Raw genomic sequence first — 24,313 nt, 5'->3', positions numbered from 1 at the left:
AATGTGTTAGGTTGTACCTATTATGCTCACTATTCCAACCTTTTTTTTTTTTTTTAGTTTACAAAATGAATTACTGCCACTTTTAAACATTGTGAAACAAGAAATGGATGTGCACAACTCGACACTTTTCTAGCATTCTTGAACTAATTCACAAATGCAAGAAAATAAAAGAAAAATGAGGGAAATGATGAATGTAGGTAGTTTGGTGTTAAAAACTAATGCAGGAATGATGCGCATTGTCACAGAAAGAAGAAGGGAAATTCCCCATCCTGTTTTGCGTGCTATGAGGGTCATTTTTAAAATTTTTATTATAAACACTATTAAATTCAGACCGCTTTTTTGGTTTTTTTTTTTTCTTTATCTGAATATACAAGAACATTCATTATCAAATGTTCATCATCAATACTACAAAGAACGAGACACAAGTCGCAAGAAACAATGGAAAATGTTAATAAAGCTGAAAGAATCGTTGAGTATTTTTTTGTTTTTTTTAAAGTTTTTTTTAAATTTGAGTTTCTGTAGTTTCATCTTTTTTGGTATCGAAGTCAGGTTTTTCTGGGCAGAAAAACAAAAAGCAGAAGGAAGGAGAGAGAGAGAGAAAGATGTGTGAGAAAAGGCAACCAGCAAATAAAGAACCACCACCATAGCAAAATAAAACATAAATTGAAAGAAGGTGCCACTCGGCAAATGTACTGCACGGGCGTCAATTCCACGCCAGGGGGAGGAGGAATTAGGGATGAAAAGGAGGAGATAATGAAGAGTTACAAGGTGGGCAAACCCAGGGTCTAGTATCATTTCTCAGGGGAAATTCGCTGTCGGGGAAAATGGAGCACTCCCACATCTAATAGAAAATGAAGAAATCCTGGGGTGCATCTTGGTATCTGTAGGACTGGCCTAATGTAAATTCCCAGGAAGCTGTGTTTCCAGAGGCATGCTCTTTCCAAACCCATCCTGCTGCTCTCAGTGCTCTCCTGCTTCGCCTAATGTAGACAGATCTCACGGATGCCACGATGGATGTCGGAAGTGATAGTGGGCTTGCAGGGGGTGCTAGGGGGGAGGTGCTGGGTGTAGAGAAGACTAAGTGAAGTGCTGTTTGGGGAAAATGCTCTGAAAGGTGATCATCAGTGCAAACTACTGCCCGGAGAGAAACTGCCTGTGCAAACGTAGCACTGCTCTGACATTTTGCATTAACTTAACACGGTAATCATTTCAAGCCACATCTGGAGTCACTCTTCTTGTTTCCAAGAGAACCCTTTCGTCTCTCTTTCGTACTTTGCCCTAAGTCAAGCAAATGTGATTCAACCATGTTCTTGTGTGGGTACTTTCATTATATTCCTGCCACTAAGATGGAGTTGTCCACTGATTCTAATCACTATGAAGTTGTCACAAAAATGCTCCTTCTAGGCGTCTGTTCTAATTAGGGCAGAAGTTAGTAGACACATCCTTTCTAGCGCCTTTTAGTCATCAAGGCATAATCTCATTTTGCTAAATATTTAGCTTTTGCATTTCCTTCAAATACGTATTCCCTCAAGTTTCTTCAGAGGCAGCCCCTGCTCCCCTGAGCACACAGAGAGTGTTTTCTATTCATGACTGTAGTGCCATGCAGAATTTCCATGTCCTTGTTAGCTGCCCATTCTCACCCCTCAGGGTCTCATACTTCTCCCTGGAAGCCTCCCAAGCAGTCAATGTGACAGGGACCAAGTATGTACGAGGCAACATATTTGGTTCAAGTGCAAACGAAGTGAACCAGGGCCTATTTTTCTAGTTTGAAAGTTTTTCTTTATCCTAAGAAACCAGACAGACCAAAATCAAGAAGATCAACAAAAACTCTTCTCTTTGTCATCATGGCGATGACATCAAGGTACTGATATTAACCATAAGTTACAACAAGAAAACCATTTATTGTCCCTAGATGGCATGAACCCATTTATTTCAGGGACATTACTTCCCCTGACTTCGCATTTACAGATTGAATATGAATAAAATCAACTTCTTCAGTCTCTCACAAGCCTCTTAGTAAGCCAGGCATAACAGTTCCCATCTCACCGATGAAGAAAATGAGGCACCAAAAGATTTGACCACCTCCCACTTAATCAAGTGATACAGGTGCCATCTTTATATCTTTATAGCTGGTAGGGTTGGCTATGAAGATGGTGAGCTCAGGGTACTTTTGAGAATAGCTTTCATGTACATGCTATTTTCTCATGTATTTTTAGTACATGCTGTGTTCCCAGGGAATAAAACTCACTGTGATGATTTCAATGAAAACATGATCTTCCCTTTCCCCATGATTCTCAGGTCCTCAAATGAAGCTAGCAAAAGTTCCCATGAGCCACGTCCTTATACAACTCTTTCCTCCAGAGCAATAGGTCAGGACCAAGAACATAGTGTGCTATAACATTTTGGAAAATTAATACAGTGTACCTAATATAAAACAAAAAACGAAACAGAACCAAGTCCATTACAGACACTGTAAGTACTGTATGTGGCTCCCTGAGTGCTCCAGAGGGTGGGAACAAGAGTAGTTTACACTGGAAACCTGGTCTTCCTCAAGATCAGGTCCTGTGTATGCCATTCTGGTAAGTGCACGCTAGTGGGCCTGCAGGTCCTGGAAGCCACAGACACATACTGCTTCTCTCTGTCAGTGACCTTCACTTAGAGTCACTAATTCCCTCTCTCGGGCTCATAAAGTATAGTGCTACGGTTATTAATGTAGGTAACCGTATATGGCATCTTGGGAAAGTGAAGATGTGAGATGGTGCATGTGCCTACATGTGCATGAATGTATGTGTCTATGAAGGCATAGTTGAGGTTGAAGGGTTTCAAGATAAGAACTTTCTACTCCTTACTGATGCATTCATCACCATGCCTAACTCAGGCCCAGTTTTGCAGTAGGTTCTAAATATTGCTTTCTGAGTGTTAAATGGTCTCCAAAGACTGTGCCTCTGAAACTGAGAGCTGTTGATAGCAGGATAAGAAAGACTGTAGGAATTCTCCACCTGCTGTTCCCGTGTCCTTCCCTGCTGCCTGACTTCCTGCCTGGGAACCAACTTAGCGGAGATGAAAATGAAAAACGTGGCACCTTTAGAATCCCAGCTATGACAGTCCCCAGTGAATAGCTGGGACTGGGAAGGAAGAGGAGGAAAGTGTTCCAATCAGTACTGTCCCCAGGGAGGAAAAGCAAGAGCAAGCAGGGAGGCCTGGAATGAGGAGGGCAATGTGGCGTATTCCTGCTAAGAGGTAGTGAGAGTAATAAGAGAAACAGAGAAGGATTGCCTGTTAACATAGGGAGTCAGGGATCCGAGTGAGGTAAATTTGGCTCCTCAAACCACCAGCATGAAAACGTACAAACACTTTTATTATTTTCTTTGTTAATTTTTTTCCTCTTTAAATTCATCTAATTGTTGAAAATATCCCTCAGTGATATGAGAGAGGACGGGGACCCCGGGAGTCTAGGACAGAGGCACAGGGGTAGGGAAGATGACGAAAACCAGGCTGACAGCTGGAGGCAGGGAAGGGTGGCTTCTACCCAGAAAAAAAAAAAAGGGAAGAGAGTATAAAGAAGTGTCCAGATTGGCTGAAATAGCATCCCAAAGAAGAGAAGAGAAGGAGACTCTTAATTGTGTTTGCTGATTGCTTCGACCTCCAGTCTGACCGCTTCAGCGTTGGGAGAGAAACCCTCCCTCCTGCCCCTGCCCCAACTGGGGCACAGGGTCAGCCGGGATGCGATTGCTGGGAGATCAGTTGGAGGTATCAGAGTGAACACTGCCAGGGCCTTCTGTAGGGGAGGTCACTGATGAAGGGGTAGTAGCATCCTGCCAACCTCCATTAGCCTAGAAGGGAAAAAGGGAGAGAAGTCAGTCCTCTGAGATTGGGTGGCTGTTTTCAGCAGACAATGACAATGAGGCAACTTGTGTAAAGGACCTACCACAGTGCCTGACACATAGAGACACTCATCAAATGGGCAACTATTACTGTGAGTGATAATATTCCCCCCACCCTCAAATAAGTTTGGGTTCTCCCAGTGAGCCTCTGGATACGATGCTAATACCTCCCACTAGTATGATGTATTTATACTTCTCAAAGACTCTGTAATTAGGTCCCAGCCAGCAGTGAAATGACAGCTGTCCTGCAGGTCAAGAGACTCAAGGTTTTGGTTCTGACTCTGGCAACAACTAGCTAATGTCGATGGTAAAGCACCTTCACCTATTTGACCTTAGTCTTCCTTTTTGAAAAATAAGAAGGTTGGCTCAAATGCTTTCTAGGATTCTTTCTGGCTCTGGATGTCCCATATACTTATGGGATTCCAGCTACCTATTCTACACAAGGTTCTACACTAGATGCTCATGGGTATATAATGGTGAGTGAGATGTAGTTCACGTCCTCAAGGAGGGAGATAAGCCCACGAATGAACTATAAATCAAGGCAGAACCTAATAAATGGTAGAGTCCCATTGTTATGAAGTTTCAAATGAAAACAATATCACATTTTGTTGCAACATCAGGAAATACTTCATAGAGGGAGCACTCTTTGAGGTGAGTTTTGAAAACTACAGAGGGTAATTCAGGTGACTATAACAGATACAACAATGGTGCCAAGGCCATAAGGACTGATCAGTGTGAATATATCCAGAGAGGTGGCGATATGAGAAGGTATAGGCTTGATCTATATTTGGAGATCATTTTTATAAGACTCTAGATCCAGAAGCATCCCAACAATAAAACTGTTAAAACCGTTCTAAAAAAAATCTGTTTAGTAACCACCCCTTTCAAAAAAATTCCAGCACTAAAATAGTTGAAGAATGCTATGCTATAGTGGTTAATTCATGATGCATAATTCATTATTGCTTATATGTTTTAAAGCATTGAAATATAAGTGTGCTAAAATGCCTTTCCCCCCTTCAATTACTGTGTTCCTTTGGAGTTCATGTTGAACAGATCAGGTCTGAGACATCTCCGGTAAAATGATTTCTATTGTACTATCCTCTCATTCTCTGAAAAATCTGGGGGAGATGGGGCAGGTATTATTGTTGCTGTTCGGGAGGGACCACCATTTCAACTCTTGCATACTCCACGGCACCTGGAGAGTGCCTGGCACTTGAGAGGTGGTAGAAATGTCCGTTCCCATTTTATTCATAAGAGAGCAGACGTGCAAGAGAAAAGCAGGTGTCCTGGTTCATGACTGAGAACACAGGCCTCGAGACCTTTGAATCAGGCTCCATTTTCTCTGCGTTTTTCATCCACTTGGCTTTCTTTATCATTGGTTCACCCATGTGATGCTCCAATTTTCCCAGAAAGCCAGGCTTTAAATTCAAAGCAGCTCCTACCAGTTACTTCAGCATCACGGTAGGTTTTGTTCACACCTCACTGAGAAGCAGTTCTGGATACTAAGAGGGCATCCTGAGCAATGCCAAGAACAGTGCTCCCCAATCGCGGGTCAGCGAATAACTGCTCTCAAGTTCCAATCTCCCATCTCCTAATCCAGTCAAGTCTCCCCTCTCGCTCCTTTCCTCTGTTGGAGGACATTTCCCCTGCTGTTCGTGATAAAGAGATTAGACAGAGAACAATAAGGAGGAAAAGAATTCTTTCTTTCATAACAGAAAGCTTTTCCAACTTTTGGGGGCAAAGACTCTGTAGTATAACCAGAATCAAGAGCAGAATTAATTCAGATTCCTAATGCAAGTCTGTCACGGGGGTGATAATACTGTAGCTCCCGTCCCAACCAGGAATATAGATTCTGGTGCCATTTTAGGCTAAGAGTGGCGGTTATGTTTATTTTTCCCACAGAAGATCCTTTAATGTCATTTTTAAAAATAAAAATAAGATATACTTACTCTATAATATTTGGGAAATAAGAGAGCATAAAAAACAAAATATACAGCATGCACCCATAATCCTACTACTTGGGGAAAACTATTCAGCTTTAATTACACATATAATTACTTTGGTATCTGTTTCTCCTACTCATTTTTATATGTGAATGTTTACCAGATAGATATTGAGAAGATAGATAAGTAGATAGACAGGTAGATAGGTAGGTAGGTAGGTAGGTAGACAGACAGACAGACAGACAGGCAGGTAGGAGTGTATCTGTGGGGGCAGAAGGTAGGGGTTCTACTTTTTAGAAGAAGCATGTCACACTGGGGAATGCAGCAGGTTCCCGAGATAAGAAAATCTGGATTTCCAAAGCACAAAGATATTTGGAAACAAAGTGTTTCAGGAATAAAAATGACACAGCAGTACAGAAATTTAAGAAAACATGACAGAAGTTTTTAAGTACAATGTCATGAAGTAGAGTAAAATTCTGGTAAAAAAAGAAAAAAGGCATGTATCTTAGAATCAACCTGGTATAAAAGAAGCAGATAAGGAAGCTTTATGAAAGCAGTGAGCATACATGTCATAGAACATGGAACAATGGAGTTCTATTACATTGCTCACAAATCACCACTCTAACTGTCATTTAGCCATGCCATAATTCCATTAAGATAACAATAAGTGGCGCAAAAAATGAAGCCATTAGTAAAGAAAATTAGTTCTGTGGTGTTTCATTAACAAGGAATTGACAAGGCATTCTATATTGCCCAGAAGGTTCTGGGAGACTTCTTGAGTCATCCCAGACCTGAAATAAATCAAACAGTAAAAATTTGATCTCTTTTCTTTAAAAAGTTCTTTTTTCTCAGACCAGTGTGTAAGATGTCAGGGAGTACAGAGAACCCACAGATGGTAGAAAGAAGAATTATTTCAAGCTAATATCAAAACCAGCATTATATTATTCTAGTTGACCTAGTGAAGAATATATAAAACCTTCTAGCTAAAAGAAATACATTTAAAAAACCCTCTTTCATTCCCCTTTTTTCCACTCTCCCTCCAACCATAAACATTCACACAGACACACACCCTCAGATTTGGTGACTATCCATCCCAGTTTGCCCAGGACTTTCCCATGTTAGTATCTAAAGTCTCAGATGCCAGTAAACCTCTATGGCCTGGGCAAAATGAGACTGCTGACCACCCTGTTCCAGGATATGCCAGCTATGACCTCCCACTTCTCACCAAATTTAGGACATTATAGCCTATAGGGTTTAAATTAGAGAAACACAAATACTTTTTAGGAGAAGCATGTCACGCTGGGGAATGTGGAAGAATTCTTTTCTCTAGAGGTGCTTTATAGGATGGTATATTATTTGCTGCTGTTACTGCCAAAACCATCACAAGATAGAAACTGCGAGCAAACTCAACTTAACCGGGTTTCCTGTAAATCACTTCGGCTGTTTCAGCTGTATCATTCTAGCTTTAACGTAAGACGTTCAGAGGCTGCACCGTCTTGGGAAACAGCTGACCTCGCTTGCTGCCACGTTAACCCTGGGGAGCAATTCCTTCCCTCTTCCTTGACTGTGGGTGAATATTAAGTAGGAAACTCCGCCTTTGTGTGTTTATTTATCTCTGGGCACAGTAAGAGGAGAGGATGCTTTCATTAACAACCGTGCGGGGGTTGGGGGGTGGAAAATAAGACTTTCATTTTTATTTTTTTCGGCACCTCAGCTTCCCTCTCTACATTCTAATGCAAACAATTCTTTGTAATGAACACACTCTTGGAAATGCTAATGTCATAAACCATACTGAGAGGTAAAATCTGCAAAACCAAAGGTACCCTTTTAATTGCTAAAAACGTTTCAATGGAAGAGTGTCTACATTTGCACTCAGTTTTATATAGGTAATTCTGTGGCCTGTGATGCAACACCTGGGAAGTGTGACCCAACGTAGCTTTTCAATCTACCAGATGAAGCCTAAGCCAGCAGAGCAGGCTCAACCTGGAGCTCACGAAGAGAGAAGCTCATAGAATATAAAACTAGGACAAAATACAGTAGGTTCCCAAGATAAGAAAATCTGGATTTCCAAAACACAAAGATATTTGGAAACAAAGTATTTCAGGAATAAAAATGACTATTTACTCTATGGTCTACCCTAAAGAATTTGGCACATAATTTGCTATACATCAAATTTTGCTAGAACTTCATCTAAAACATGCCTGTCTGAGGAGGCAGAGGGAGCTAGCTATTGAGCCAAGGATGGGGCAATGGCACGTGAGAAAACCCACGTGGTTTCTCCTGACAGGACACGCGACACAGAATTGCAACCCAAACCCTGCCTTTTCTCTACCACCCTCCTTGAACCAGAATGGGGGCCACAGGTAGTTGCCTCTCCCTCCCTGTTGTGGATCCAGTACTGCTTTTAGCCCAGAGCAGTGGCTGCTGGGCTGAGAACCACCTGCCCCATCTCCTCTTTTTCCCACTCTTCCTCTGCGCTTACCTTAGCAGCACACAGTTGATGCAGAGAATTCATCACCTGATGTGACAGCCCAAGCAAGCCTGGCACTAAGAAACTCTCATTTGCAACCCAGAAATATGCTGAGGTGCCACAAACCGGCTGAAGTCAGCACAGAGTGGAGCTAGATCTGCATATGGGCCAGATGCCATTACTAGAGATGCCTTCAGCGTGGGTGAGGAGCTGTACGTGCTCCAGCCCCTCAATCACCCAGTCACTGTTGGGGCTGGCCAGGAAGAAAAACAAAGAGACACCGATGCATCCTCTTTCCCTCTCTATGCAAACACACACAGAGCCACTATATATCAGGGAGACATCAGCTCACATAGTAGAGGTCACATCCTAGATTCATCATTCTTTTATCAAGCTAGAAGAAATATGTCTTCCTGATATGCTTAACACTTTCCCAAGATTACACAGAGAGCACTTTGAAAAGATGCTATTGGAAAGCCCCCGTAGGGATGTCAAAAGATTCAAAATTTCCTGGGGAATTTTACAGTGGAAAACAGATCCAGGTCCGGTCTGGGTATTCCTCCAGTCCTATCTCTAGCTGCCACCAGAGCTATCTTTCAAAAGTGTCATTCTGTGCATGTCATCTCCCTGTTGAAATCTTCAAGGGCTACTCATTGGCCTCAAGATGAGGTTCAATGTCCTCAGCAGGTCCGCAACAGCCTTGATCTTGCTTACTTCCCATATCAACGCAAGTATTTACATTCCCATGAATTTCCCACGACAGAGCAGCCATCTCATGTCTGCTTCTTTCCCCTTGAATGCCGCGCCCTCACTCCTCCAATTACATTGCACTCACACCTTGGCTGCTTTGTAAGACTGAATTTGAATATCTTTGCACATCCATCTGTCCCCTGGCCATATTTTTTGTTTCTTCCTCCTGCAGGCCCCCAGTTCTATGTATGTGCCTCCATCACAGCACATGTGCTGCTGTATTGTGTGTTTTCCTTCACATGTCGGTTTCACCTACCCGACCATAAAAGCAAGGCTGTGGGATTTATCTTTTATTCCCAAGTGCCCACCACAGTGCCTGACACAGCCCCGATTTGATAAGTGTTTCTTGGAGAGGCATAGGACGAAGTAAAGAAACACTTAGTGGCACTGTGACGTCCATCCCCCAACATGGGCATGGAGAGACATGTGGCATCAGATCCCTGACCTCCATAATTCAATCCAACTATATGTAAATAGCTGTGTACAAATACTCAAAAGACAGAGCAGAAGCACCGTCAAGTTTCTGGGTAACTTTAATATTCAGGCGGTGAACGTTTCTCTTACTAAATTGGCATCAGGGAGATTTGGTGCTTCATAGCTTATCCCAAACAAGCGACGATAATTAATATTTATACTATTTTGTTTTGCGTTTAGAGAAAGCAATTGAGAAAGACACTGGAACCTGACTGTTGCAGTACCACAGCTTAGCACACCGTCTTAACAAGGAGTGTTCTCCAGAAAGGCACAAGGAGAAGGGAGACAATGCACACTGCGTCTGTATCCCAGTTACCACCCTGAGCACAGTGGGAACTGAAAAATGCAAAACAGACATTGTCTCCTAATGGCCTGTTGCATCCTTGAGCCCCTGTCTTTTCTCTCTCTGGTGTGAGACCCATATTCAGATTCAGCTTCCCTCTTAGGATCTAGGAATGACACTGCCGGATAAAATATGGGATGCCCTGTTACATCGTAATTTTGTAAGTATATCCCGTGCAGTGTTTCCATTTGATAAATCTGGTAACCCTATCTGGGAATAACATGTGCTCTCAGACAGAAGAAATTGTATTCTGGCCTAGTTTGGTATCATAGGTAACTCAGAATCAATTTTGCCACTTGTCTTACTTGGACATTTTGCATCATTATGTTCATACAGGAACTTCTTTCTTCTGGTTGAGACCATCTCTACCAAGCTTCTGCCTAGCTTTGCTTAATTTTCTGCTATCTATTACAGTTCCTTAAAGACGGAGAAAGTGACTTGTTCTTGTTTTTGGAATGTTGCTCTGGAACCTCAGCTCACCAACTACTACCTGCCATCGTACTTCCCAGAAGTCAATCCTCTGCTCGGATTTCCTCATGCTGCTGGCTCTAGGATTCCTGTTTCCATGGTCCTTTGACTGCTAGAGTATCCTCTCTAATTGCCACCTGCCACTAGGTCAGCCCCTGGTGGCTTCACATCAATGCCACACCACCACACACCTCTCTTGTCTGGCTCCCATCAAGCCTCTTCAACCCTGAGATCTTGTTTATAGGTTTCTATGTTCAGAAAGATTAGCAGTGCAATCAGCCATTCCTGGTGGAGAATAGAAATCCTTGCTGCAAAGACTTCTGTAGTTTACGCTGCCACAAAGAAATAATTTTTCATTGTCAAAGTGAGAATTCTTCCTTTACTGTACAGAGAAGTCAAGAGAGGGGATTTTCTGCCTTTGCCTGTCTATCTCCTCTGGTCTCTACAAATCCACGTTATCTTTCAAGGCCCAGCTTGAGAGTCACCTCCTTCTTGCAGGTTTCTTCAAGGCATACATCACCCACGCCTCTAGCCTCTAATATCACTGACTTACTGATCCTTCATTTTGACATTTAAAACTACGTGCAACTTTTATTTATCATTTAAAATCTCTAAGTGCACACCATATGTTTTTGGCTATAATCACTTAGTTTTTAATTATGTAAATATGTACTCAGTGGCCACTTGTGCTACATACTGGGTATACAGTGGTTGATAAAATAAGCTAAAAAAAAATCTCGTTTCTGCTCTCAAGGAGTTTACTGTTTTGCAGGAAATAGACATTTGCTATATTATCAAAATAATGTATATAGATTCTAGATGGTAATAAGCACTAGGAGACAGCACAAAAGAGGGACCTCACTTGGGCTTATGGAAAATCAGCCTAAAGGTAAACAGAAAACAGACAAGTCAAGAGTGGGGCAAACAGAAGCCTTTCCAGAGTCTCCCAGGGATTCAAAGAAGGCCGGAAAAAATGGAACAGAGGAGCACAGTGGTGAGTGAAGCAAGACAGGACCGGAGAGGAGAGGACTTAGCCATGCCTAGACTTGCAGGCTACATGAAGGACTTTGATATGTATCATCAATGAGATGGTAAATCATTCAACAACAAGCCATTATAGGACTAGACTCATGTTTGACACAGCAGCTGCTCAGTTAAGCATTTGGTTGAATGGATGGAGAAATGACGCCTTTGAAGCCTTCCCTTGGTGTCTCATTCCTGTGAGTACTGGATGGCTTGGCTGTAGGTGCCCAGCATAACTGCACAGTTATAAGGAATTGTTATACATCTCTTGCTCTGGATCACAAATATATAATGGCACATAAATCTAGTGTGAACTCTTAGTCCTACTTCTCAGGAGAGAAAACTAGATCTCAGAACCCAGGATTTGCCAGACTTAGTATCCACCACCTGCTACTGCTTTTTGGACATTTCAATTTTCAAAAGTTGGGGCTGTGGGACAATGTGTGGGCTCCACATGCAGAGCACGGCTACTTGGGATGCTCACGGCTAAAGGCAGCTGACTCGTGCTCTTCAGTTTACTTTTGGGAATCCCTGTGTTGTTTATTAAGATGCTAGAACATATGAACCACAAGACTGGCCTCAGAAAAGTCCAGGGATTCTAGTATCTCCTGCTACTCAGCAACAAACGACCTCACCAAATTTGGTTTTGAACAAGACAAGCTCTGCTCCTCCAGGGCTATGCTTCTGAGGCTCTATCATGGGTGGCACCATTATGCCAGTGAATATGGCTTAACTTACACTGGCAAGGCAGAGTTCTGGTCTAAGACCTAAGAGTAAGATGGTATATCTGATCCATGTTCACACGGTAAGAAAACAAACTCCCTCGTTACAAGTTACTACCTTGAATTTTATCTTGCATGCACCCTAACTGCTAAGGGGTGCTCAGTCACCAACTGGAAGATTCCATCAACTATAGCGTCATCATAGTGTGCCCTCTTGCCAACATCCTAATGCCACATTATTAAAGTGCGCTTGTGTAATACATCAACTCTGAGATCAAGATCTACTCTGGCTCCTTCTTAGCTTTATTCTTTTCTAATGAATCTGTTGTGAAGATTCAGGATTAATACTGCCATATAAGGTATCTGAGACACGGGGTGGTTTTAGTTGAGCCTCTCCATAACTCACACAGTATAGGAGATAGTGTGCACTTCCAGGTTTTGGATTGAGTTGCTTTCCCATTTCTGTTAAAAGTACAAATAGGACAGTTAAACATAATATGTTCATGTCTTACAGACTTAAGGAGTCCTTAGGCTAAATGAACATACAAGAGGCTAAAGCTTGAAGTTTGATTTTATTTAATTTTCCAAAGGCTCTCCTGATCTCCTGGCAAAGAAAAGTAAGCTCAGCTTGATTTTAGCTAAACAAAGGTGTCTTAGTGCAGAGAATTCTATTTATATCTGAATAAATAACCTCTACCCTCACAACTGCAAAAACCAAAACACAAACACACTTCCACACATCAACAAACAGCATTCGACGACATGCATAATTTCTATATTTATTATATTCACGTAGAGCTGATACACATTTTGAATGTACCCATAGTACCTAAAGAATAGAGACAGACACACAGATGCTACTTATGCTAGAAAAGAGTAGCTACGTAAGACAAGGCAGTTATGCTTCCTCATAAAGCTAACCCTAGATAACTCAAGTAAGGGTATTCTTTTTCTTTTTTAAACTCTCAATATAAATTATCTGATTGGCTGACCATATACAGCCCTGAATTCTTCATTTCATTTTTATAACCTTTGATTTTGCTTTGGCTTTGTTGACAAGGCTATTATTTACTAAGGGTACACACAGAGATTATATACACATCTTAACGGTGAATGGTGGCTACACATGAAATACACACACAGCCAGTATGTGTGAACCTGCCTTCGTGGGGTAAATCTTGAGGCTATTTACCATCACACAGGAAGCTAAATCCTTTACACTTTTCTGACCATCCAAGAGACAGCAATTACCCCAGATTATCAGACCAACAATGACATGCCGTGTAAAGAGAGACACTGAGCCAACTCCACATCCCAAAGACTGGCATATTCAAGTACACTTAGGACATTAATAGCAATTTACGTGCCATCACTGAGACAAAGCCACAAAGGCTCCGTTGGCAGCCTCTTATTTTGAAGCCTATTATTTGTGGGAGTTACAGGCTATAATCACAACAGAAACTTTCAAAACCCTTATCTTCCGTGACGCACCAAATCTATTTCAGAGCCATAATTGCTATGTCACCAGAGAGTTTGCTGCTTAATGCACTCAAATGCCATTTAGTGTTTGCAGGGTCATTACAGCTAACAGAAGGGTTGGGGGGGGATATAGTGGGAAGTAGGCCCGGGCTTGGGGGTGGGGGATGCAGACAGAAAATGTTGACAAGAATGTACAAGAACGGGGTGCTAGTGTCCATTGTGCCAAATCTACTGATGGGAGGATATTGTTGTTTTTAAAATTCTATTTACTGATGAAAACAAGAGCTTGAAAACAATCTATGTGCTCAAGAATTTTGAACTCACTTGACACCACCCTAGAGATATTCGGGGGATGCTGGGGGACATCCTCTTTTATTCTGAAATTCTCATCCAAGTGAAAGGGGGTTTGATTTTTCGAAATTTTTATTTTTTCCTTTTAAAGAGTCCCAGAATTTCTGCAGTATAAATCTTCCACCTGTACTGTGGACTCAGGAGTCTGCTTTGGCTTTTCTGTACATGTGCTGCTATGGAATAAGATGGGCAGAGCAGATGATGGTGAGATGTCAAAGTTCAACAACCTAGAAGAATGTGTTATCTTACAGAGAGTAAAAGAAACAAGGAGACTGATCGAGCATCCAAAATAAAACATCTAGTCACTCAAAATATCATTATCTTGACCTAAGTGTAGCTAAGGTCATAAGAAAGCTTTTAAATAGATGTAGCTGTTAGCTCTTCAACCTGGTTATAAGCAAGTCAAGGACTTATTTATTTGGCTTAGGGTCATACTAAGCCTAGGGCAGATCTCCCCCTAAACTTTTCACTAACAAATCTCTAGGTTCTTTTAGAAAATTCTTGGGCACTATTTTACAACTTGAGATTTTTCATAGATCAGAAAGACAGAAAATGTCAAGCTAGTTCAGATTGTAGGGTTAATTTATTTATTTATTTTAAGATCAATATTGGTAACACTTACAGATGTGCCTTTAGTTTTCCTAGGGTAACAATCCAGCTTTCACTCTGAAGAACTTTACACAGAAATAGGATGAGACCTGGGGCCTTATTCCACAGGAGTCCTCCTCCACTCAGAAAGAGAATTTCCCCTATTTACTAAATGCTGGCCTAGAGCAGGAGGATTAATATCCTTATTGTGTAAGAGTTCTTAGAAATCAATAAGAAAAGAGATGAACATTTCAAGAATACATACAAAAGGCCAATAAATATAAAAAATGTTCAATCACAGTAGTAACCCGAGGGATGCAAATTAAAATAAAAACAAGATGCCATTTAATGATTTGATAATTGACAAAGACTGAAAAACAGTTGAGGTTGTGAGGAAATGGAAACTACCAGAAACTGTTAGTGAGAACCATAAGTTAACAGAAGTTCCTGGAAGAAAAGTTTACAATACATCACAAAGACTATAAACTTATGTATACCCTTTGATCTAGCAATTCCATTTTTAGAGATTTAGCCAAGGAAATAACAGAAAACATGCATTAAATTTTCTGTACTATAAAGCTTACCACCACGTTATTAATAATAGTAGGAAAAAAAAACCCAAAATCAAAACATAGCTTAAATGTTCTATAGTATAAACTGATTAAACATATTGTGGACTTTCCCTATAACAGTTTCCTATGCAGTTATTTAAAGTTATGTTTAAGAAGAATGTTTAATGATATGGAAAATATTCATAACACATTTTTAGTAATATAGGTAGGTAAAATGAATTGTAACTTTCTTACACCCACATAAAAAAACACACTTATACATAAAGTGCTGGAAGGCTATGAGCACAAAGTTAACAGTAAATTTTCTTCTTTGTAGTTTTCCTGCATTCTCCAAATTTTCTACATTAAATATTAATTTGCAATCAGAAAAAAATTTAAAATTTAAACAAAGTGTCTGAAGAAAAGTCCGTATCTAACTTATGTCTTGGTTCTGTGTGGCCAATCTCCAGAGCTCGTTAGAGAAAAGCAACCAATGCAATTTGCAGCCAACTACAGGTCTTAGGAAGAAAGGCTGAGGGAACTCGGACTCTTTTCCCCAGAGAAGAGAAAGTCAGCAAGTGATTTCATAACTCTTTTCAAAATACAACAATTACCTGTGAAGAGTGTTAACAGGGCTGTGAACACTGTGAAAAACAGGGCCGGCTGGGTGTGGTGGCTCCCATCACTTTGAGGTGGGTGGATCACCTGAGGTCCGGAGTTTGAGACCAGCCTGTCCAACATGGTGAAACCCCAACTCTACTAAAAAATACAAAAATTAGGCTGGGCGTGGTGGCTCATGTCTGTAATCCCAGCACTTTGGGAGGCCGAGGCGGGTGGATCACGAGGTCAGGAGATTGAGACCATCCTGGCTAACACAGTGAAACCTCGTCTCTACTAAAAATACGAAAAATTAGCCGGGTGTGGTGGCGGGGGCCTGTAGTCCCAGCTACTGGGAAGGCTGAGGCAGGAGAACAGCGTGACTCGGGAGGTGGGACTGGTGGTGGGCCAAGATTGTGCCACTGTACTCCAGCCTGGGTGACAGAGCGAGACTCTGTCTCACAACAAAAAAAAAAAAAAAAAGAAAGAAAATTAGCTGGGCGTGGTGGCGCATGCCTGTAATCCCAGCTACTTGGGAGGCTGAGGCGTGAGAATCACTTGAACCCGGGAAGTGGAGGTTGCAGTGAGCCGAGATTGTGCCACTGCACTCCAACCTGGGTGACAGAGTGAGACTCTGTCTCTAAATAAATAAATAAAAGAAAGAAAGAAAGAAAGAAAGAAAGAAAGAAAGAAAGAAAGAAAGAAAGAAAGAAAGTAAGAAAAAAGATAGGGCCAATGGAAACAGGCTAAACAGCAAGATCAAGACAGAGAGTTGCTCAAGGTCAGGTATTAGATCTCCTTTTCATTTTCTTTGCCTTAATGCCCAACACAATTCTGGGTAATAATAAGTCCCAAGAAAATATCTGCTAAACAAATGAGTGAATGAATGAATGAATGAATGAATGAATGAATTATGGATCAAGCTCAAGGCCACTGAGATAGCATCTGCCCCCAAAAAAAGTATGGAAAAGAGAAAATACAGTAACAGACATCTGAGCTCTGAATATATACATACACACACACACACACACACACACACACACACACACACACACACACACATATACCCATCCCAGAGTATACATACACCCATAAAATATTTCTGGCATAAAAATTATAGGGTATGCAATATAAATAAGTTGGAGGTAAAAGATGGGTACCAGGCTGTGGTAAACAGAAAAACACACACACACACACACACACACAAAGCCATTTTCTCATGGGAGAAATTCTCTGGATAACAGAAATACAAAATACATGTTTGCAGGGTTTCAAGGCGGGCAGAAAATCCGGTCAGAATGCTGGTTAAAAAAACATACACACAAAACCCACTGACAACAGGTTCAACTAGGCTCACTTTGAAAAGCATTCATTGAGCACCTACTGTATGCCAGGCCTGAGTTGAGGAACAGGATATAAAACTAAGATCCTTCTCTTCAGAATTCTATGGTCTAGCGAGGAACGAAAGGTAAGTGTCAGAAAAGAAATCCCATTCCAACTCCTGTGTACCAAGCAGTACACAGGCACAGTCTGAAAGAACTAGGAAGTACTTCCAGAAGGTAGGCCTGAGCTTGGTCACATAAGATGAGTGGGATTACGAGATGTGTGCCCACTGCCATAGGTTCTGGGCTATGTATTCTACTGATTGAGAACTTTGTTGCCCCTAACAAAGGTCAATCTTACCCATGACAAGAGGGAAAGAGAATGTACATTTTATAATGCTAGATACTTTAGGAACCTGTGATCTAGAAAGGAAGTAAAAGAAAAGTACCAGGGCAGGTACTGGGTGTTTTTCAACTGCAAAAATCACCACATTAGACAAGGAATGAAAATTGATATCTGCAGATCTATTTTGCTTACCTTCAGTTTTTTTTTTTTTTTTTTTTTTTAAGCGAGGGGACGGTTATTGCCCTGACGTCTGGCTTTCCCTTCTCTGAACTCTTTTGTGCTTACCCCCAAAATAAATTCCTAATTATTTTAATACACTTGAATTAAATAAGTTAACGTACACAAAGTGTCTACCACATAGAAAGAAGTCAATAAATGTTAGCTATTAATACAATTATTAAGTGTCATTTTGGCCTGTTAATTTTCTCTCCTTATTGTTTTTTAATTGTTCTTTAATTTACTGCCTTAAACCACTTCCTTATTTCATTACTACTTGATCTGTCTTTTAATCTTTGTAAGTATCTTCTTAGCTGGTGTTATTTATTTTAACTACTCATCCTAGCTTATTTCATGTTTTTATTATTCTCTTCAGTGCTTGTGTATCTTAATTGCTTTTAACCTTCATTTTGCAGTTTACATGCAATGTTATCACTCTCCTGCCAGTTTCATTCTTCTCGTGCTTTGTAGTTGATGAGTAAATTCTTCCTTCCTCCTTTTCTTTTTCTTAGTTCCTTGCTATTCTAATTTTTAAAATTATATTTTCTATTTAATTTTCCAGTTTTATTTATATTATACCACCCCTGCAGGCTATTGTATTTATTCTTTTAAGTTACTTAAAAAATCCACCTCTACTGATACTTCACACCTAGATTCTAGAATAGTCTTGCCTTCTGTTATAATGAACACCACACGTTTCTCAACGAAGTGACACTTGATCTAAAATCCTGCTCTCATGTAAGATCACTGGGTCACTATCTAGGCTGATTAACCAAATATGACACAATAAAGGTGTAGGGTAGCCTAGATCCAGGAAAGAGCTGTCTAAATAATTTTCCAAATTTTATTTTAATAAAGAAATGAACTAGTCTTAAGCCTTCCATATGCTACCCTGAGAGGATACACAACAGAACAGTCGTAACTGAGTTCTTAAGAGTTCTTTTCCATATCATTCGGCCTCCAAAATGTTTATCACCAGGCCACATAAATTCTTTCACTATAAGGTTCTTGCCAATTTCCTTCACTTGGCATAAGGACTAGAGGTCAAGGGTCTATCTGGATAAAGGGAAAGAAGAAAGGAGAGAAACGGCAAAAGGCAAAAGGCAAAAGAGGAAAAATGTCATAGTGAGGTAATCACACTATAATTTAACTTTCTGATATCTCTTAGAAAGTTTCTATTTTTATATATCTCAAAAACTTTTCTCATTGAAATGTGAATATAAGTTGAATACAAGCCTTTAAAGGCAGGCTCACCATATCAGAACATGAGACAAGTGTAGAAGAAACCATCTCATTTGATTTAAATTGGCCTTTCTAGCAATGCTTGGCTATAAGACAGAATGAGGGACTGAGGGTAGGAGGTGGAAGGGAGGGATCCCCTGGCTGCCGGGAAAAGAATAGACTATTCTGTGGACAACTATGTGCCCTGTCCTTCCATTTCCTTCTTATTTTGTTTTGCAAACTATAGGAATGAGGTAGACACAAGAAAACAAAGAGTAGGAAATTTACATACAAGTGTGAGACCCAGCACTTTGGGAGGCCGAGGTGGGTGGATTACGAAGTCAGGAGATCTAGACCATCCTGGTTAACACGGTGAAACCCCATCTCTACTAAAAAATATAAAAAATTAGCCGGGTGTGGTCGGGGCGCCTGTAGTTCCAGCTACCAGGGAGGCTGAGGCAGGTGAATGGCACGAACCTGGGAGGCGGAGTTGGCAGTAAGCCGAGATCGTGCCACTGCACTCCAGCATGGGTGACAGAGCGAGACTCTGTCTCAAAAAACAAAACAAACAAACAAAAAACCTCAAGAGAATGGATACTTATGATTTGCATATTTAATCGTGTACAATTTTGTTCCAGAAGAGGAAAAAACTGCAAATAAATATTGAACTCTAGTTAATGATACATGTGCCAGGATATTTACTTAGGAGAAAACGTACTGTTGTCTGCGATTTACTTTGAAATGAATGAAAAGAAAAAATCAAGATGGATTGATGGATGCACAGAAGAATAAAAGGGTGACAATATGACAAAGCCAGTAGAGTTAAATATTAATGATAGAATCTAGGTGGTAAGAATACTGATTTCACTGTAAAATTCTTTCCAGTTTTCCATGTTTGAAAATTTTTTAAATAAAATGTTGAAAACATTTTAAAAGGTATCCTTAATGCAAATAAAGCTATGTAATTCCTTCTCTTCAGTAAGCCCTAGAGAGCATGTAGACTTTACACACTAGAGCAGAGCTTCTCAAACTTAATGTGCTTAACAATTGCCAGGGGATCTGGTTAAATTGTAGCATCTGATTTAATAGGTCTGGGCGGGGCCTGAGATTCTGCATGGCTCACAAGCTCCCAGGTAATGTTGTTGATCTGCAGACCACACTTGGAATAGACTAGCAGGGCAGGGAGGAAGCAAAGGCAAGGCTGCCAGCAAAGGCTTAGGTCACCTGGAAGACTTGAAACAAAGCCTCTATCTTATGTAAGCCCCACAGGGTTTAGACTTAAAGGAAGAGTTCAAGATGAGTTCAAAGACATGTCCTGCTTGGGCCTGAAGAATTATTAGGTTGGATGAATTAGTGGCTGACCCACTTAAACATTATTTTGAAAAACCCATAACAAATGTAGGTATTTCCATATTCATATTTTAAATCTTCCTCCATATTATTTCATAGTTTGAAGCATATTATTATGCAACCGGAGTTAACTTCATATATATAGTTAATTTTTAATAAAGAGCTCTATTTATTTTTAGAAAGGTTGATTTAAGCAGAAAGCATGCTTTTCCATGTTTTGTGTTAGGAAGTCTACTCTGTTTTTACAGCATGGTGACACCTCTAACACCATCACCCCACTTTGGTGGCTTCATTTTAACCTTCATTTTGCAAATTACATGCTATTTTATCACTCTCCTGCCAATTTTATTTCTCTAATGCTTTGTAGTTGATTAGTAAATTCTTCCTACTTTGCTTTTCATAGTTCCTAGCTATTCTAAATTTTTAAATTATATTTTCTAGTTTTATTTATATTACTTTTGCATGCCATCACATTTATTCTTTTAACTTACTTTACCAAGTTACAGTTACCAAATAACCGGCAGAGAATCTAGAACTTCACTAGTCAACATGGTAGCCACTGGCCAAAAGTGGCTACTGAAAATTTAAATTACCTTAAATTAAATAAAATTAACAATTTATTTTCTTTTTCAAACTAGCCATATTTCTTTTTTTTTTTTTTAGTTTCAAGATGTTTATTTTGAAAAACATGCTTGTTTACAATGTATGCATCTTTATATCTAGCAGCTAATCGGTATTAATTCTTTATTGTCATATCTTGTATGTTAACAGTACTTAGTTGATATCCATTCTCTTTTGGATCTCATGCCCAACACTTCCTTTTTTTTTTTTAATTTCAAACTTTTATTTAAAGTTCGGGGGTACATGTGCAGGATGTACAGGTTTGCTACATAGGCAAATGTGTGCCATGGTGGTTTGCTTCACCCATCACCTAGGAATTAAGCCCAGCATTCATCAGCTATTCTTCCTGATGTCCTCCCTCCCCCTTGCCCCCTCAACAGGCCCCAGTATGTGTTGTTCTCCCCATGTGCCCATGTGTTTTCATTGTTCAGCTCCTACCTATAAGCGAGAACATGTGGTGTTTGGTTTTCTGTTCCTGTGTTAGTTTGCTGAGGATAATGAGCTACACATATTTCAAGTGCTCAAGAGCCATGTTTTGCTAAAGGCTAACTTACTGGACAGTGCTAAAATAGAACATTTCCATCAGTGCAAGAAGTTATATTGGACAGCATGGTTCTAGAAGCAAAGAACAGCTTTTGCTAGTCACTCACAAAATCTATGTAAGAATAGCAAATGTCAGTCATGCTTATAAGCAATTCATATATTTCTAGTTGATAGGAATATGATTATACATGTGTAAATATCCCTTACAATGGCCATTCACCAAATTTTTGAAAATAATATTGACTACACTGGCTGGTATATTTCTTCCCTTTCAGAGAATCAGATAACTGAACCAGATAACTCTCAGTTCTTTTTGCTTTCTATGACTTTATGAAGTACAAGAACCATGTCCCATTGATGAGTGTATTCCTGGTACTGGATATTAGAAGGATCTCAACAAGCATTTGTGGAATAAGGCACTTTTATTTACTTATTTACTAATATTATCAAATGGAAACATATTTAGAGACGTGAAAAAAAATTTCCTCAAACTCAAATGTAGCCAGAGATCGGGATTTTTAAAAATTACCAATTTTAAAACAAAGGGATTTTCTAAGAAAGAAGTCTAATATTTTGCCGGGCGCAGTGGCTAATGCCTGTAATCCCAGCACTTTGGGAGGCCGAGGTGGGTGGATCACCTGAGGTCGGTAGTTTAAGACCAGCCTGACCAACATGGAGAAACCCCATCTCTACCAAAAATACAAAATTAGCCAGGTATGGTGGCACATGCCTCTAATCCCAGCTACTTGGGAGGCTGAGGCAGGAGAATCGCTTAAACCTGGGAGGCGGAGGTTGTAGTGATTGCACCATTACACTAAAGCCTGGGTGACAAGAGTGAAAGTCTGTCTCAAAAAAAAAAAAAAAAAAAAAAGAAGTCTAATATTTTCTCTGAAAACAAGCTTGTCTAAGAACATGGAACTCTTTCCTAAAAGGCAAGAAGGGGTGAGGCTAGATTCAGCAAGAAGAAGACTATCTTCAGAAATCAGTGCTCATGTTTCCCACAATTAAACTCAGCTTATTTAATTACCTTAATATTTGCTGACATCTAGAGGGACCATGCCACTTTCAGGAGCAACCATAAAAACAAACTATCCCTTTGAGGTTGTGATTTTTCTTCACAGAGCAGAAGGAAGGCCCAACTTGAGTCTGGAACAACTAACCAGATCCTCGCCTGAGGACAGCATGGCTACAGGCCAAATGTGGGCCAGGCTGGGCAGGATGCTATAAAACACCAATTCCAATGAAAGGAACATGGCATACACTGTCATCTCACAGTGGAGAATCTTCCCCAAAACACAATCTTGCATTTTCTTGGGAATGGAAAAACAGTAATTGTTTATAAATGGAACTGACTTTGGAAGATGCCTCAGACAAAATCCAGCTCAACTGTCATCTTTAGAATTCAGATAATTGAGTCTTATCAAGAGAAACTGACTTGTTCATAGTCACTCAGGCAAAAGTGGAATGTACATGTACACGCACACACACACATGCATACACACACACACACAGCCTGTGTGTGTGATAATGTTTAGTGTGATTAAAATGTGATAATGTTTAGTGTGATCATATCACTAGGTTTGAGATCATAACTCATTGTGACAATTCTACAAAGAGAGAAGGAGTTTCTATAAAAGAACGCTTATTATTATATTATTAAGTCTGTGGTATATCTATTTGGTTGGGGTTGGTACTTTTCTCAAACTTTGCTGGTTGGTCCTAAATTCCCCCCTTCTGTCATATAATTTAATTTCAAATTCCCTCTTAGGCTACAGAGTTGGTCAGTTCCCTTGGTCTAACCTTCTAGGAACAGGAAATTCAATCCCAGATGAAGTGCTGAATGAGACTAAAAGGGAAAATGTACCCTGACTGACATCAGAGTTTCTCCAAATTGATCTGGATGTACCATGACGTAGCTTCATTCCCCAAGGTAAAAAAAAATGCTTATGTTGATTGAATGAATGAATGAATGAATGAATAAGCAAATGAATAAATGAATGCATGAATAAGCCATTGAATGATCTGACCTCATTTGTACTTTTAAGGGCTTTCACTTGGCAGCTGGGGAAGAACATTGGATTGCATATGAAATCACAATACTGGGATATTTTTTGCTTCTTCAATCATTGTGGGCTGAAATAAAATGCTTTTCTGGTCTCAGGTTTGTTATGGTGCTAGGTTTAAAGGCCCTATAAGAAGCAAAGGCACTGACTTACTCTGTTTCTCATTGGTTTTGTCGTGAAGGAGAGTGAGGCTGTTAGCTTCTGTCTATCTACTCTATCCCTGTTGCCTTCAAACACTAAAGAGTCTGGTCTGCCACATTCAGACCTCTCGATTTTCCTTGGTTCCTTTACCCCTCAGTTTGGGGGCTGTTCACTAGTTCCTGGTCATAGCACCAGAAGGTACCCAAAGACAACCAACTGGGGGACACATCTGGGTATGTTTTCATCCCTTTGAAATTCAAATTCAGCTTGGTAAAATAGAAGAATTAAAACTGTGTATAATTAACATGAGTTTTCAAAGATGTGCATATGAATTTTAATTATTACCCTCAGTTCCAAGCCTTACAATTCCACATGTGGCAACATCTTACTAATATATACTTTAAGTGGAAGGAGGTCTCTTAGAAATAGTTAAGAAAAAATTAAAATTATGGCATGTGGCCAACTATTACTAAGTATCCCTGTGGTAGCCAAATGTCTGAAGTATGTTCATTTAAATAGGAGGCTATTTTTGTCCTAATGATTTATATTCTATTTATTTACTTGGCAAATGTTCCTTTTCCCCCCTTACCTAACATAGGAGAAAAGAAAAAACAAAAACACCTATATTATAGCTTACAATGATAGAAGCTTCATCTCTATTTTTCTGTTACTATAATGATTACAAAGCAAGATTAATGAGATTTTTTTTTCTGTCATAAATTGATGTTAATGGCATGTTACTTTTGTAGAGATAGTGCTAACACCTATTTCCATTTTCACCAAATCTTTTGAATAAGAAAAATCCATAGGGGTATCTATTTATATCAAAGACTGGCTGGAGTAAATT

The 24,313-nt window shown here is 40.0% G+C and overlaps 1 protein-coding gene across 3 annotated transcripts in view; it reads right to left on the bottom strand.

Moving 5' to 3' along the window:
• Positions 1-346: 346 nt before the first annotated feature.
• The window catches only part of PBX1 (PBX homeobox 1), a 293,317-nt gene continuing 269,350 nt past the window's right edge, over positions 347-24,313 (bottom strand). The window contains exon 10 of one of the 3 annotated variants that reach the window (XM_023207053.1): positions 347-3,833. In XM_023207053.1, the coding sequence (XP_023062821.1) occupies positions 3,741-3,833 (93 nt within the window). In that variant the 3' untranslated portion in view covers positions 347-3,740. The remainder of the gene's footprint in view (positions 3,834-24,313) is intronic. The other 2 variants (XM_023207054.1, XM_023207055.3) reach the window with 2 other exon arrangements.

This window comes from Piliocolobus tephrosceles, chromosome 1, assembly GCF_002776525.5.
Source record: "Piliocolobus tephrosceles isolate RC106 chromosome 1, ASM277652v3, whole genome shotgun sequence".
NCBI lineage: Eukaryota > Metazoa > Chordata > Mammalia > Primates > Cercopithecidae > Piliocolobus > Piliocolobus tephrosceles.
This window is presented reverse-complemented; position numbering and strand designations above follow the sequence as displayed.